The sequence below is a fragment of the Monomorium pharaonis genome, chromosome 10, assembly GCF_013373865.1.
Source record: "Monomorium pharaonis isolate MP-MQ-018 chromosome 10, ASM1337386v2, whole genome shotgun sequence".
Taxonomy (NCBI): domain Eukaryota; kingdom Metazoa; phylum Arthropoda; class Insecta; order Hymenoptera; family Formicidae; genus Monomorium; species Monomorium pharaonis.
The window spans coordinates 7,830,499-7,848,631 of NC_050476.1; the positions used below are offsets into that span (position 1 = coordinate 7,830,499).

The 18,133-nt window shown below is 36.4% G+C and overlaps 1 protein-coding gene across 1 annotated transcript in view; it reads left to right on the plus strand.

The window, feature by feature from the left end:
- LOC105837907 (epidermal growth factor receptor kinase substrate 8) overlaps positions 1-18,133 on the plus strand; it is a 22,219-nt gene continuing 4,086 nt past the window's right edge. The window contains exons 1-6 of the mRNA XM_012683083.3: positions 1-1,247; positions 14,274-14,344; positions 14,715-14,950; positions 15,264-15,603; positions 15,809-17,028; positions 17,479-17,596. Coding sequence (XP_012538537.2) covers positions 14,302-14,344; positions 14,715-14,950; positions 15,264-15,603; positions 15,809-17,028; positions 17,479-17,596 — 1,957 coding nt within the window. The 5' untranslated portion in view covers positions 1-1,247; positions 14,274-14,301. The remainder of the gene's footprint in view (positions 1,248-14,273; positions 14,345-14,714; positions 14,951-15,263; positions 15,604-15,808; positions 17,029-17,478; positions 17,597-18,133) is intronic.

The window sequence follows — 18,133 nt, forward strand, 5'->3', positions numbered from 1 at the left end:
AGATTCTTAAAAAAAAAAGTTATTTTCACAAGAATATAAAGTTTGTAACGTACATTATCATTGTCACAAAGGTAAACGATTAAATGTAGATAGACATTTTAACAAAACCTTGTTACATTTTACGTTTGCAAATTTACCAAATTAATTTATTAGATTTCTTAATTATTTAATTTCTATAAATTTCGAATCGTAACTGATCTCTTTATAGATGTCGATCAATATTCATACAGCACAAAACTTGCAATTACATTGTAGCAATATTGCTCCAAAATTGCAATCTTGTTACAACATTGCTATAATGCAACTGCAAGTTTTGTGCTGTATGGGTAATCTTTCCTTCGTAAGTGTCGGAATATAAAAGCTATACTACAGCGATGATACTTATTACTTTCGCGTTGGTTATTTTAGAATTGTTGTCTTATCGAACATAACGGAAGATTAAAAGAGTTACATTATCATAATATACGCGCGATTGTTAAATTGGCCGCCATTCAGTCAATTAAACCGGTCCAATTAAACTGCATTCTCAACAGGTGTTTCCCACCACCTTTCCTCAAGTTACATTCTTCACAATTTCCGTTTATAACAGGTAGTTCTATTGGTTCGAGATATCGGTCCCCGAATTCCTTCGTCTCTCACGGTGCATACGGTCCAACTAGATTGCAGAGTGCCCGGCTGGCGCTGCGCTCGATTACATACAAATTAACACGTATGTGTTATCCGACGAGATAAACAATTTAACTATCCGCGTATATTTTACTTTCATGAAAAAAAATTGATAAGAAACGAAAAAGTATTGGAAAAAGACGATACAAACGCTAAAAGGAGAAACTGTGGCCGTGCGCGACGTTCGATCCCGAAGAGAGGATCGCGCGGAGCGAAAGTTGACGGTTGCCGATTCGACCGAGAGAGGCAGCCGACCGCCATCGTCGAGATCCCCCATGGCGCTCGACCAATGGAACGTCGCGTTACCTGCGCGCGGCGCACCTGAGGCAGGTAAAGGAAAGGAACGGGTGCGTCGAACGTGGATGAATCGTGGATCACGTCACACGGTCGGAACGGTGGCTCGGATTAGTCGCCGGGGTATTCGCGGTCGAGCATGTTCGGGACGTAGAGCTCCGCCGCTCGTTCGTTTCTCTGCCGTCTCGGGACCGAGTGTCTCCCTCCCTCCCTCCCTCCTCCCCCGTACCCCCGGCGTCTCTTGGTGTTTGTGCGTGGTGCGCTGTGAAAAAAAATTTGTAAATAAGGTAAGCGAGATTCACCATATCTCTCTCCGTTGTTCCGCGCGCGCGCGCGCGCGCACGCTCGGGGGACAAGGCGAAGTAGCCTCTCGGCTCTCGGGGGGGCCCCCGGGAGGAAAAACCTGATGCTCCGGAAATGATGCGAGCGCCCCGCGAGGTCGTCGTAACGCTCCACGCGGCACCGTTGCAACGCGTCGAGACGAATCCGTCCGCTCCGCGACGCGCACACCTGTTGCACCGCGGAGCGTGTGCATGGCCGCGTTGCATCGACGTGTTGGCCTTAGGTCGCCTGCGATATCGGCGAGAGGCAGGCAGGGCGCACACACAGGCGGATGAGAATCATCGCCGACGAAAGACGTGTGCGCTCGACGTAACTCGAACGCGCGTCGTTACACTCGCACACGCTGCGTGCCGTTGCGTTTTATTCGTTTCGGAGCGAAACGTCATTTTCCTAAGCTTGGGCGAATATCACGCGTGTACGAGGTCGTGCGCGACGCAAACGGTATATCGTTCGAGGGGGACAGGGTTAAATTTCACTCGAGTCATTCTCGAGTACGAGTCGCCTTGAACTGTTTCAAGTTCACGCAAAAGTTCGCAACGGGAGCCACAACAAACGAAATTGAGATACTTGGACGCTCTTATTCTGGATTCATTGACGTGAAATTAGGGGAGTATAATAGGGTACGTGACTCGCGATCGAGAGATGCAAATATTGGGAAAAAGAATAGAATCTCTCTTATCTGTCTCCTTAATATTTTGCTTCCGCCAAGCTGGGTTTAAATCGTTCTTTAATTTGAAATTATCAACTTGAAGCTTTATAGTTTCGAGGAGAGAAAATTCATTCTGCGAACGTAAGGTTGTACAAGTATAATTAAAGATGACAATAAGATTAACGACTCGCTTACTATCGCGTGAATCATAAATGTGAATCATACCTTTTGTTTTATATACAACGTAGAAGATGTGTATGTAATATTTCTCTTCAGTTTCGTAACATTTTGAGAAAGAATTCGATCTGTGATATGTAATTCTATTCGAATAATAAAACTGCACGAATTAGAGGCTGCGATTACGTTTATTAAGTTAAAAATTGGGGGTGCATTGGCTAATGTTTTTCCAAAATTTCCCAATGTAACGCCAACATTGGTCATAAAATATTGGCTTTAAATTATAGAATCCAATTAATGTTTAATGAAAAATCAATTGGTTCAATATTCGTTCGATGCTGAATCAATATTGAACCAATATTGCTGCTTTAAACAATTGGCTAAATAAGAGGAAGCGTCCACTTTACAATATTGGACCAATATTGGGAATATTGTCTTTACATACTTCTCACTTACTTCTCAATATTGCGCCAATGTTTTTTGCTACTAGAGAATTAATTAAGAATCGAAGAATGATGTTAATGTTGTTAAAACAACTTCCTAATTGGATGATACACAGAATCTTAATTGTCGGCTAATTCATTGTATCTAGATCAGGTTTCTTGATTTCTCTCGAGCCTCTGTCGTGTATCTTGACTAAAATATTAAAAGAAATGTACACACAATAACTAAAACTAATTGTGTTTTTATTAATTAGTGTTACCGGTGAATGTTATAGATGTAAAATATTACACAAAACTGTAAAATGAACAATTCAAGATGATATCGCTTATTTCCAAAATGTACAAGCGAAATTTTTGTGCGACAATTGTCTCTTTTTAATGAGAAAATACTTATTTGACCTCAAAAGTCAATTGTAAAGATTAAATTATTTATACGCGAATATTATAGCAATAGTAAAGACACGCGCTATCTATCACGCGGATACGCGCGACATCGATCGCTACAGCCATTTTATGATATTGATTTGTTAATTATTATCAGGCTATCGTTATCACGATCTGATGATTCCTCGATCGCCGACCTTTGATCATTCTTATTTTATCCATTTATCTCGCTATTATAAACGCGCCATTGCCATTTCCTTATCCACTAATTATTAAGCTTTTAATCAAATTCGAATCGTAGTTTCGTAATATCTATATACGTATTTATTATCTATAAATAACCGTTATGTGTTACACAAGTAATAGTTGACCTTACCGATAGAATACATAACTGGAACAGTTTCAATTCAATTTTACATTATTCAAAATTAAATTTGAACATAAAGGAAAATCATGATAATATGATGTGAATATTCATCTCATGAGAATGAGATGTGTACACGGTAAGAATTTTCTCTTAAAAATTACCCTGAAAATCATGGTAATTGTGGAACAATGTAAACTTTGAAGAATTTTACTATACTTTTAAGAAAATTTACTAAAATTTTTAAAAAATTTTGCAAAATTTTGTAAATTTTACTATACTTTTAACTTTTACTAAAACTTTGTCAAATTTTATTTAAATTTTATTAAATTTTAGTAAATTTTGTTAAAAGTATGATAAAATTCTTCAAGGTTTATGTTGTCTCACAATTACCACGATTTTCAGGGTAATTTTTAAAAGAAAATTCTCTCCGTGTTTATAATTGCACGCGTTCGCACATTTTTTCCGCTTCTTTAAAGGATAGCCGTAGTTTCCTATTTTGTCTCTCTTTACTTTCTTCCACAATAATATATCAAGTGTTTTTGCTTAAAAGATTGTTTGTTGAGACTAAGGCCGGTATTCATAGATCGATCTTAATTTCAAGATTATCCTAAGTCCAGCCACGAGCAGACTTAAGACTTATTTTAATCAATGAAATAACAGTATGACGTCTCAAGATCGTACTTACGATGATCTTGAATATAAGAAGCAAGTGGCAATTAGGCATACGGCATCTCGGTATCCGTTTCTCGAGTTTGGAGCCACACGAGAATCGTAACGTCGGTGTATCTTTTCATTGAGGAGGCATAAGTTCACGACGAACGTGTCTTGTGAAGCGAGAAGAGCAATAAACATCACCGAGTTCCCCGTTAGATCTCGGCTCCCCGCCCGTGACATTTACGAGCTGCATTCCTGTCGTGGCGCGACTGTATTGTTCGTCCTTAATCGTTAAACGGTGTGCATAATCGTTTGCCGAGTTGTTCTCTCTTATCTCGCGAGGACCTTAAAAATGCACGTCGCATTATTGTGGAGATCGCGTGTATGGATTATTTACATCCTCTCCGTCGTCATCGTTGTCAACGACGTCGAGATCAGGCAAAAACTTTTCAACCGACGAGGATAAATTTCAATCTTTGCACTGTGCCGGCGGGGGGGGGGAGGGAATACGCCGGTTGGTATATAGCGATTCGATCAAACTTGTTCGAGTCGTCGTCGATATTAGCATCCCACTGCAGCATCGAACGACACCTGTAATTCACGCCTACGAAATGCCTACGTGATCTCCCACGTGACATCAATGATGTCGTGACACGGATCACCACGAATGCTTATTATTGACTACGCATGGATCGATTCTCGTTTTTTTGAATGTTGTCAATGCAGAATTTATCGACTTTCTCCAAATGACACGTTTTGTGTGTGTGTGTGTGTGTGTTAAATGATGAATTGAGGTAAATATTTTGAGAAACTCTTATTTAACTGTTTTAAATCGCTGATAAATAAAGAGGATTTCAATGCATTATTTAAATAATGCTTTCGAAATTACAAAACAAAAATTAGTAAATTTATTCTGGTTCTAGAACGATATCTTTCTGATTTTACAACGGAAAACCAGCCGAAACATTCTTATTGATTTCTCAATACTATTTTAATTGAATGTATAGTTGCAAAGTAGTTTTGAGAAATGTTTCCGTCTTGATTTCGCGTGCATTTGCCTTTAATATCGCCCTGGTTTCTCACTCTAGCGTATGTATGGAAAATGTAGTTTCACATAGCAGTAGTTTATTGACCTCTTAGTACATCTGTGATTCCGTGACACACATTGCGAATATTTATCGGTTTTGTGTCCATTGATGAAATTTTTCACGCATATGTCCATTGAGAAATGTTAACTTTATATATTTTTTATAAGTTTTAGCTATTTTTTTATTTATAATTACATCAGTATTATGTATAGTATTTTCTTTTTGCCAATCGATAACTTTAGAAAATTTTACATTACATAATTCATTTGAAACATTACATACATTATTTAACAAATATGATTAGTTTAGCGAATTGTTTCACTAAACTAATCGCGTCGCAAAAATTATTTATCAATATCGATATTTTTATCTTTATTACACCTGTTAGAATAGCGCAAAATAAGCTAGGTACTTATCTTTTAGCTAAATCTAGTCAAGTCAATTTTTCGCAACGCTGAAACTTGTAAATATCCATTCGGTATCATCAGTGCATTCCGCGTAAAATTGTTCGCGAAATTGTAAGTAGTAAAGTTTTTACGTTCCTGCAGACGTAACGTTACACTGCGAGAAAGAGAGAGAGAGAAAAGTACCGCAAGTGTGAGGTAAATTGCCATTGTGAAAATTACCTGAAATGTATTTTCATAATCTCACAGACTCCTTTCTTCGCGCATCTCTTTTTCCTGCTGCGGGCTTCGCTATCTCGAAAATGTTGTATGCAATTGGCATACGGGCGTCGCATTCCATACGAGCATTTTTCCGAAAGATTGTTTACGCTCATGAACGACTGTCCTTTTGATGTTGATTCTACTCGCGATTGCGCATACTTACGTATATGTACGTACATGTGTACGAGCATCTTTCAAATATGCCGCTGCATTTCAGGCAAAAGGCAATTCTCTATTATCGTCTGCGAATTCTGACAGCTTTGACAAATCATAATTTCAAAATGCATCTGTACGATTTATAGAACATGAAAATTCTATATATTTTAATATCTTTTTTGATTATACAGCCTGTAATGAGTTATTGCTAATTGCAGTTAATCCACGCGAAATAAATTATCAATTAACGAGATTATTATATATTTTACCTACAATTTAGATTAATCACCTTATTTTTCTGTAACTAGTGTTATTTATGATCATGAATATTTGACATTATATAGACACCCATTATTTGACTTGAGTAAAATTATTAGAAACGCCACGTAGAGTCGGTCGATCGCGTCAAGAACTACAAGATCTCTACTGCAAGTTCATTAAACTCCAGCACGCACTTTTACGCTGAACGAAAATTAACGTAAAGTGTAAAATTAAAATTAATATTCTGTCGATCTCGGAATGTAATTATCCCGAGTGATCTCGCATCGATGGAATTAAACCGTACCATGCCGTACAAATTAGGTTCGTTCGACAAACACATAATCGAACGCAAGGATGAAATTGATCCTTAGCGATTAATCAGCGAATCGGGCAGTCGAGTGAAAAGTTCATTCGCTCCACGATTCGGTCCATTCACTGCAAAACTCGTTCGCAACAAGACGCGAACAGATCGCCGTAGATATGCGAGGTGCATTGGTAACTTTCTTTCTACTTTTTCATCGCTCATATGGGCAGCTCACGTCCGCGATGTATTTACTTTCAACGTGTCTTACCGGCGCGGCGTGCTGATCTTACGGATGTACGAGAGTGGAACGGCTACAGTTTCATTTAGTTCCGTGTAAGAATATTGTTTATGCAAGTCGCATTATCTTTCAAATATCAATTTCCCCCCCCCCTTTTTTTTACGTGTTCCTTAGAAAAAGAAACACATGTTTAAATAAACGATGATCGTGTTGGCGAAATATAGAATTGTTTTTGTATAAGTGATTGTATGTGCGTTACTAACACCGAGGATATATTCCACGCTTTCTACGATTTGCATGTACATCCCACATGCGTCCCATGTATAAAGTTAACATATGTCGATGGACATTGTTAAGTAATAATTGCGAAACGTTCAAGGAGGATGGCATAATACACATGATTGCGCTTTTGTACTTATACTTAATAGTCGCGATATTAACGTTTCACGAAATGATTATACCAATAGTAACTTCGTTAAAAATCATAATTGTAAATATGTTTAGGAAAATTTACGAACCGTCGCGCATAACAAAATGTAATTAAGAGTTCGATAATGACATAAGAATCATAAATATTCATCAACGTTATATCGACGTTGGTGGAATGCTATGATAACATGCGATATTTGTCGCGTGAGGCAGTTACAGCTGCGTATACCGGTGCCAATGCCTTTACCACGATTTCTGTAATTTGCATACACGCCTACTGCTTGTAAAATCGCCGCGCGCGGCTATATGTTCCAGTAATATATACAAAAATATAAAAATTACCAGCGCGATATTACTCGGTCGCAACACGCGAGCTCCGGTCGTGCACAAACGAAATCGCTGGTATGAATATAGAGAAAAGGTTGAAAGCCGCGCGGAGGTAAAGATGTCGTTGTAATACTTTAATTTGTAAAAGGAAAATAGAGAAAAACATCGACAGATTTATTAAACATTTAGAAGGATGATGGCGCAGCGTAAAAGTATTTGCGTAAGATGAAAATTAAAAAATTCGATATTTTTATCAATTTGTAATTCGTCGTTATTTCATTGAAGAGATGGGAGAGACGGAAAGAGAGTGATGGAAATGGAATCATAATCGAGACATTCTCCCGGCTTACATTTTCTTGAGCGCGCGCGATGCACACGCGCACGTGCATGTGCATCCAGACATAATTGCGGCTCGTGTTGCATTCTCGAGGCCGATTCTTGAGGTGCGCCGTGACTTCGATAAACCTCAATTCCATAAAAGAGTGGCATGTGAGGCAACGTCCTCGGCACGATCAAATTTGTCTATAGAAAATTAGGATATACAATTCAAACCTTACTTATTTTTCTTTGAGAGAGAGATAGAAGAAATATATATATATATCATACAGGGTGTCTCAAAACATGTGGATCAACGCTCGTAAAAAGGTAGAAGGGATCGAGATGAACATAAAAGTCTAATATTGTCTTGGGTTAGGTCTTGGGTTAGGTTTACCAATAATCGAGGTATTGATTTTTCAAATTATGCGAATGAGAGCGTGTCGAGGGAAGAGCTATCGTGAATGTATGATAAGCTTTCATTAATTTACTGTTCACAATTACGATAGAAATTAATTAGATTATTTGTAAATTCCATACGTTAATATCTCGATTATTGGTGGACCTAATCCAAGACAATATTGGACTTTTATGTTTATCTCGATCCCTTCTACCCTTTTACGAGCGTTAACCCACATGTTTTGGGACACCCTTATATATATATTAATAAATAAAAAGTAAATTATTTAGAATAGATCGTAAATATTAAATAGTTTAGTGAATAAATCAAAATAATAAAAACAAATAAACTGCCAATATAAATCGACGCGATACTGTTACAAGTGCGTTATAATTATTTATAATCTTTAAAACGAATATATTTCGCACCTCGCAGAATTTATTTCATTAATTATAACGACATTTAGACTTGTTTTTTTCTATTTCTCAGACGTATATATAATTATCGAGACGTTCCGTTAAATAAGATAGATTCGCGTAACGGGAAGCCAGACGAGGATGCAAACGGTACGTTTTCCCGAGATTTAAATTCACAAGTTCTTGACACAACGTGTTGCGTCGCTCTCGTCTCTTATCACTCGAGTTTTGTATCAGCACCGTGGAAAGTACGAAATTTACGCCTTCGTTAACGGAATGTCCCTATACGGTGGATATAAAGTGCATCATAAAATGTGCATCATCTCGATTTATCATCGCGGTCGTGCTCGCGCACACGAGCAACAAAATACTTGCTCGCATTCCCTTCCGTCGCCAGTGCGTGGAACATCTCGAGCATGTCCAAGGTTGTTAACCCATTGGCATGGGCGAAAATTGCAGTTTAGAATTTTCCGCTTTATACACTGAGAAAAATGGTTTTATTATAATAATAAAACGGTTCTGGTTGAGCGTATTCTTATTAAACGAAACAGAATTTCTGGTTATCATAACAAGATTTTACAGCTTATAACTACACCGTTTGGTTAACTGTACTATAAGGATTTGATTAAGTTTTTCTTGTTGGATCTACAAAACTTCTTGTTGAATCTACAAAATAATACAAAACTTCTTGTTATATTTACAAAAATAGCGATAATGCTGGCGCCTTCGTTCTCGCAGCGCAAGTCGGTGCATGCCAATCTCGCGCAAACCAACGCGGTATCGATGCGATACTAATATCACGCGGTACCCATAAGGTAGCTTTTATATTTGTTTCGTGTATCTTACAATCGTGTATTTACGTTATTCTATTTAACGGCATGGCGGACGAAAAAATGTCTTCTCTTCTGCGCGAATGGAATTTCGACAGCTATATAGAGATTTTTAGAGGTTAGTAAAATATATGTAAAATATATGCAGTGTACTTTAAACCAAGATATATTGTTATTATTTTAAAAACTATCCAAACTCGTTTTTTAACCAAAAAATTGTGTTAACCTAATAAAACAATATAATAAGATTAACAAGAAATTTTTGTAGAGTTTTGTAAACCTAACAAAACGATGTAGTAAGATTAACAAGAAATTCTGGTAGATTCAAACAGAATGGAATTAACCAGAATCCTCTGGTAATTCCAACTACAAAATTTGTATCGTTCATTTTCGAACAAACGGACAGGTTGAATCAACCAAAATTTCTCATAAAACAACAAAACTTTTTTTCCAGTGTACGTAAAAAAAGTTTGTGCGGTGCGAATAAGGAAACTGATGAATGTGCCAAATAAAATTCACATCGGGTTTTTTGTTTTTCGATATTTTTCTAATCAAATTGGAAAAATTATCACGTGTACTGAATAGAGATTTACGTAATGTCACCGAAAAGTGAAAGAAAGAGAAGACGATAAAAATCTCGATTTGTACCATAAATATAAAATTGATTTTTATATTTTTTACCTGCATATTTAATTTGTTTGTATATTTATTATACAATATGAAGAAATGTAATGACTCCAAGGTGAAATCATTCGTATGTGTCAAGTACAGATTCAAGGTCGCGAATATACGGTATTATGTATTCTGAATTTTTTTGCACGTGAGGTGTGTCTGTATAAATATTTATGTTAAAATTTGTCGCCAAGTGCACACATTATGCATATGTACAGTACTCGTAATACTCTCATACATTTTATTCTTTTTCCACGTTTTAGACGTCTAGGCGTGCCTTTTCGTCGATGTAAAATTGTATTCTAGATAAAAACTTGTACGTGACATACACTGACAGAAAAGAATGCTTAACTCAAATGAATATTCATTCGAATAACATATTTTATAGAAAATGAATAATATTTATTTTAAATAAGAAATATTTTCTAAATTATAGAAAGTATTACTTGTTTTAAATAAGTATTATTGATTTTCTATAAAAAATGTTATTGATACTATTCGAATAAATATTTATTTGAATTAAGCATTCTTTTCTGTCAGTGTATTGTTTCATATGCTGTCATTTCGCATCGATACAAAGTTTAATTTTTATACAAATTTTACAAAGCAGTGTATCAGATATGTCTATTACATCTTGCTTGTTCGAGATTATCACATTGACATGTATTATACATGTTAATTAGCGTTTGCTTTTCGAGATTGAAAGAAGAATTATCAAATCCCTTCAACTCTTGTTAGAGCAATAAATTTTGTCTTTATTTGGCGACATAAGAAATATTTCATAATTGAGATATATCGTAAGATAATACACGGTCGAGAAAATACGACACATGAAACGTTTGATCTTTTACATTGTATATAAAGTTGAGGAAAAACATTTCGAATATATGTTATTTTTAATTCTAATAATTTGTTAGCTTTCAATGACTCCTTTATGTCTGATATGTTTAGGAAATATTGATCTCTGAATGAAGAAGAGACTCACGGCTATATGTGAAAATATAGAATTGAGAGCGCCTATGAGGAATTCCCGGCATGCAGGATCGAAACGCATTGGTAACTTCGGTCTCGTGGCTAGGCATACGCACCAAAGCCCACTCACCTTCTTTCCTTTTCCCTTCCCTTTTTGCCGTGACTGTTGTGTGTTAAGCCTCCGTTGAAATCCTTAGGCCAGCATTAGAACCGCGCTGTGAACAGGAATTCTTTCACGTCGAGTCGTAGCTACCTACGGCTGCGTGAGAACTCGTTGGCGAAATAGTTATATTTAATATATCGTACGATCCATAATTTTATTATGCCTTTTCCCTCATTTTTACAATTCGTGTTCCGCTATGTTAATGTGATACTTTTTTTAAACCTAAACTTGAGCTAGAAATAAGGAAATAAAGAACAAAATATTATAATTAATATATAAAGTAATAAAATGTACGTGTGTATATTATATATATATATATATATAAAAGTCGAATAGTATATAAAATAATCAAGAATTATTTTGAAACTTAAAATACTCGGAATAATGAAAACATGCGTGTTCTGATTATTTAAATATTTCATCTTGATTACACTTACATATATGTGTACTGTTTCTATACGTACGTTTTTTGCATATGTTAATATTTATTTATATTAATATCATATCGTAATTATATATTAGATGGTTCTTAGATAATTATATATTAGATTAAATAATTATATATTAGATATTCAATTTAAATTTATAAATCTACATATTATTATTACATAATTTATTACTTATGTAAGAAATTTTTATACAATAATTTATAATGTGCTAGAAGCACTTTTTTAATATATCATAACTAACTACAGAATTATTATTTACAACTCTTATTGGATGTAAAGAATAATTTAGCTCATATTAACAGCACTACTTATTTGTCATCACGCGAAATGACAATCGGTGGTGTGCCTATCACATAACAATGCTTTCTTTATGTTCTCACGGTATCTAATCTCATCGTAAATTGCAAAATTACCTTTGAACAACCTGTCGTCGTCAGTGAAAGCAAATCGATTATCATTTAACATAAATCTCCTTATTGCTAATTCCTACGTGTTGAACAGATTTATGTTTAGCGGCCGATTTAGCTGCCAAATCATTAAAGAATCGCGAGCGAAAATTTCGAAGCGAAACGCCTCACCTCGCACGATTAGAAGCGCTTGTTTGCACTTTCGAGACTATAAACAGGCGCAGCCAACTAAACAATTAAATCACAATTTAATGACTCGAAGAATGCTTATTCCAATATAGACAAAGATTCATACAAGTAGAAGAAGAGAAACTTGAAGAGAAAAAAGAACAGATTTCTCATTTTAAAATATTATTACTTTCGTAAAGTTGTTACGAGGTAATGATAATTTTTAAATATAAATTACTTTTTTTTACTTTTATTTTCTCTTATTTTACTTTTATTTACTTTTATTTCAATTATAAAATTAGACCACACATGTTTGTAGATAGATAAATTGAAGCAATTTATTTTTCGGGAAACATTGCAAATTTTATAAAACGTCTTATATTAAATAATTGTTTCTTGTGTACTATTATTTCGAAAATTTCCGTATAAAATGGATTATATACACGTAATATTACAAAAATGTATAATTTTTTCACCATTGAGTTTTTATATTCACGTAAACTCTTTGATATGACTTGACGTTATGAAAGCAATCAATAATTGTCATGCAGTTACGCAAATCCGATTGACAACTCGCGGTTGTTGAATGTACTTATGGAATGTACTCATTGAGAAAATATTTACACCATATTAGTAGTATCACGCGAGGTATAGCGTTAAATAAAATTATTTAGAATGCGTACAAGATCCTTAATTTTACATCGATACGATCTACAGGGTAAAATATACATATTTATCTGACATGGATTTTTATTATACTTATATATATATATATTTTTTAAATATTTATATTTATACATCAAAGTTGATCAATTTGAATTTATATATTACACTCGCATATATTCTTTTTCTAATTCTTTGAATATTTTTTAAGTAGTTATTAGTTTATTTTTGCAGTTAAAACTAGAAACGATTAAGAAGGAATTTCTCTTGGAACAAATTAGAATTTCACATACTTTACACACATAACTATGCATAAACGAGTCGTCAGTTTCTCTTCCGTCGGGAGTGATCCATCGATGAACGTTTGACGCATGTGACACATCAATTTGCACAAGACACGATAAATCTTTCTGCTTTGAAAATGAAGAAGAAAAATATTGTTACGACAGACCGTTTTACACTTTCAAAATTACTTATGCCATACGCAAGATTTCAGCGAAGTATTCGTAATCAAATTATATGCACGTGAATTATTTTTATTTTTATTAAATTTTTCAAAAATGTGTTTTAATGTATAAAAAAAAATTGATATAGATAGGCACAGTATTTGAAACATTTAGTAAATTATCTAGAAATTTTATTTCAACTGATAATTACGTCAATCGTGTATTTCCAATAGGTGGTGATAATATTACGCAAAACGTTATGTTAAAGAATGTGATATTTAAGAAATCTCAAGACACGTTAATTGTGCATAAGAATTGCGTTTAATGCAACTACGAAACAGGTATAGAAGGAAGTGAAAAGTGGACGAGGCTGCTTGCGCGTGAGTTAACTGCCGGAGTGTCCGGCGAACGATTAGCACCATGAGCGTAAAGTTTCACCTTTAAAAATGAAGTTTAGTTAACCGAGAAGAGAGAGGGAGAGAGAGAGAGGGAAGAGGAGGCGCGGAATTCCAGACATGTCTGGCAAACGAATTAAACTCATTGGAATTTCACTTCGGCGAGAGGCAAAGGGGCTGCTGCTTTCCGTTGGCTTTCTTAGCCAAGTATGGCACTGCTGACCCGATAGCCGGATATATGGCGACGTGCAAGAATCGACGTTGGTCGTTGCTGTCATTAAGTTATTGAACTTGGCTACTCCGCGCCTGGCAACACAACAATATCCTTACGATTAACTGCGCGATCCGAAACGAAAAGACGGCGAAACCGGGCGCGCATAAATTTAACGGAGCCTTGCGAACGCAAACTCTGAAGGCCAATTAAGATTTTCGTACGCCCTTACTCGCCCGTGACGAATTATTACCTGACACATAATTCAAAGCCTCTTTTAGCGATACGTTTCGTAATGGGAACTTTGGCTTCTCTGTTTCAGTTATAATCAGCGGTACATCGTGGTTACCATGCCGTACTACAACAGTGGCCACAGCCCCGCTTACAACAAAGGTAAGCAATCTGCTCGTTTGGATCATAACCGTGGAATTAAAAAGCTAATTACACTTTAAAATAATTTATCTTTTGCTAATGTACCGCTTGTCGCAATTTTATCTGATTATTACGAATTTCTCGGAGAAAATAAAGAAAAATCTTGCTACTTTAAGCGAAATAACAAATTTAAATATCATTACTTACTATTTTAGAAATAAAGGAAAAAAGTACTGAAAAAAAGAACATTTGACGAGAGATTATGCAAATTAATAAAAGAATTAACGAGAAATTTAAACGACACTTTGTATTTGTTCTACATGAATAAAGAAACGAGAAGTGTCTAAAGAATCTTATGATTTAATTATTAAAGACGAGTCTTACGTTTCAGATGCCGGCTCCAGTGGACCATCGAGTACTTCTGGTGGTCGCGCCAACAGCTCGGAGCCGACGTATATGATGGAACACTTGGCCACGTTCACCGTCACGAAGGAAACCGGTATTGTTTATCCGGCGGATGGTATGCGCCGCCTTCTACAGTTGGAGAAAAGCAATGGCATTTGGAGTCAAAAAATGCAGCTTCGTCTCGAGCGAAACTGGGTCCTTATCATGGACAACGAAACAGGGGTAATTTTTCTCTTTTACGCCGTACAGGTTCTATCGTGCATACACAGGCACTCAAAAAAACATGTTTACGGAACTTAACGATGCTTTTAATTAAATCCATATATTATATATCGCATCTCTGAGCCCCCACATAAAGAATTGCTATAATTTTCGACATCATATAATAAAGTAATGTCTCAAACGAAATATATTAATTGACATCGTTTGTGGATTGTCAATTTGCCGTGTCTCGCGAGAAAGACTGTCCGCAAAATTACTGCGTACACGTAGATAGCGGCAAATTTATCTGACAATATACGATTGAAAATTTCAGGCCATCATGGAGCGATTTCCGGCTTCGTTGATACAGGAACCAACCGCATTCACGTCGAGAGATCCCATGGAGATGTATAACAACATTTTGGTGTTTACTGTGGCCGATGATAGTGGTTCTGGCCAGCGAGCGGAGATGCATATATTCCAGTGTCAGAGTGTATCGGCGCAGGACCTCGTCGAGGACCTGAAAATGTTGCAAATGGGAAAACTGGTCACGGGTGGTTCGCCTCGGGGACCTAGAGGACACATTCCACCACCACCTGCCTTACCGCCCCCGGAACCACCCTTGAACGGTGTTAACGTCAGGGAACAAGTGTCTGCTTTTAATGCGGCGAATGGTGAGTATGTAATTGGAAAAAAAAACATTTTCTATTGAAAATAATGTCTAGACCAATTTTTATTATTAATTTGAAAGACAGTTGATAATACAAATAGCAAATTCAAGTTGAAAAATCACAATATTTGCCCTCTATATACGGAGGATTCTTGAATAGATAATAACAATATGATCTTAATACATACGTGTGTGTGAATTTAACATAGCCGACGGGCAGACGGATATGTCCCGTGAGGAGAACAACGATGAGGTATCGTCGACATCGTCGGAAAAGTACGAGCGCGACGTAACGATTCTGAATCACTGCTTCGACGACATCGAGAAATTTATTGCGCGTCTGCAGCACGCAGCTGCCGCGTCTCGGGAGCTAGAGCGCCGACGACGTAACCGGAAATCAAAGAAGAGAAACCTTGGTGATGGTATGTTAACGATGAGAGCAAAGCCGCCGCCCGAAGTGGAGTTCATTGATATCTTTCAAAAGTTTAAGCTTTCATTCAACCTCCTGGCCAAACTCAAAGCGCATATCCACGATCCTAACGCTCCGGAACTCGTACATTTTCTCTTTACGCCGCTTGCGCTTATCGTGGACGCCTCTCACGATACTAATTCTGATCCGAATTTACCTAGTAAAGTAATATCGCCGCTCCTCACGCGAGAAGCGATCAATTTGCTGATAAACTGTGTCACTAGCAAGGAGACCGAACTATGGCACTCACTGGGCGATGCGTGGTTGATACCACGCGACCAATGGAAAGTACATGTGCCTCCGTATCATCCGATGTTTATGGACGGCTGGACGCCAGAGTATCCCATCCCCGAGGACAGGGATCATGATCATTTGGCGTCCTTGTTGAACGCGGATAAACAAAAGAGGGACGAGTTACCAGAACAACAAAACGATCCTTATTACAATCATCGCGACGTGGATGAATCACATTACAGTAGCGATTATCTGGAGTACGAGAGCCGAGAGGAGCGTGGCGGTAACGAATACTTCGATAGAAATTATGGCCCTAGTTCGGAATTGTATGGCCGCGAAGAGAGAGTGGATCAGACCAGGGCGCATAGTGACATTTCTGTGGATTCGATTGAGAGAGCTCCCAGAGCGGTTACCGGAATAGAGAGAGCACAGGAGGCTTGGTTGGATGAATTGGTAGCACGCCATGCTAAGATCGTACAAGTCACTTATCCACGTACCGCGAACAACGACAAGGAGCTCACAGTGGTCAGAGGCGAATATTTGGAAGTTCTTGACGATAGTAGGAAATGGTGGAAAGCAAGGAACTCTCGAGGGCAGGTCGCTCACGTACCGCATACCATCGTTACGCCGCACAATCCTGCTACTCATGCTGCTGACAATGACGTCTTTAATAATCCTCTATATACCAGCAGATATTCGAGGCAGGGACACGGCTATAATTATGAGGTGAGATTCATTAAGTGATGAACATACTTTTAGATAGCTTATTGTCAATAAATAATTATAGGCAATAAATAATAGGCAAGAGAAATGTAAATATATGCATGCACATATATTTATAGATAGTTTTATGCAAAAGCAGGAATATAATTATAACATGTTGGTTTGATATATATTAATAAAATATAATAATATAAAAAAACAATGTATAATATATAACAATATAAATATAACACATCTGCAATAACGAATTATAGGAACCTTAATGTATTAAATTTGTATTGAAATCGAAGTGTACAAACTCATATTGGAACATACTGCGGTGTGTTTTACAAAAGGCAGGATTTATTCACTCCTTAATGTATCGTATAATTCAGAATTATGTATATTAAGATTGATTATTAATTATTAATAAATTTTATTTCTATTTGTAATAAAATTGATTGGGTGTTACAGGATTCGGAGATTGAGAGAACCAGCACTAGTCCAGGCCCGGAAGCCACTCATCGAACACATGCGATTCCACCGCCAGCACCTGCTGATTGGGTGAGAAAGGAAAGACTTGGGAAAAAAGGTGAATTTCGGTACTTTTAAAGTTATTTGTTTAGTGTGCGATTATAAGCCTTCTGTTCTTACTCGAATTTGATTAATTTCTGAATTAGGAAAATGTTAAGCTATAAATTTTAGCTTTCATCGCTTCTTAAATAAGGGTCGATTTTTTTTTACAATAACGAATGTCTTCCAAGATCGATAGACGTTATCTTGATTGGCATAATCGCGACATTAAAGTTGATATATTACTAAATCTAACAAAGTTATACGTAAGAGGTAAGAAAACGCGCATTATATTAGATTGTAAACGAACTGTAGCATAATTAACCGTTAGATCATCGCCTGATTACCTTTTCAATTAGTATATTCAATTAGTATATTCGTAAAGGAATATTGTAATATCTGATGATTTTCTTTTGAACGTGTACATATGTGAATGTAGACTGTGTGAGCCATTCATATGATTGCAACGGGGCGTGGTATTCTAAGTTCTTAGCAAATTAATGTTTTGATATACATATATATATATATCATTCGTAGAGTGACACCGGTAAACTTT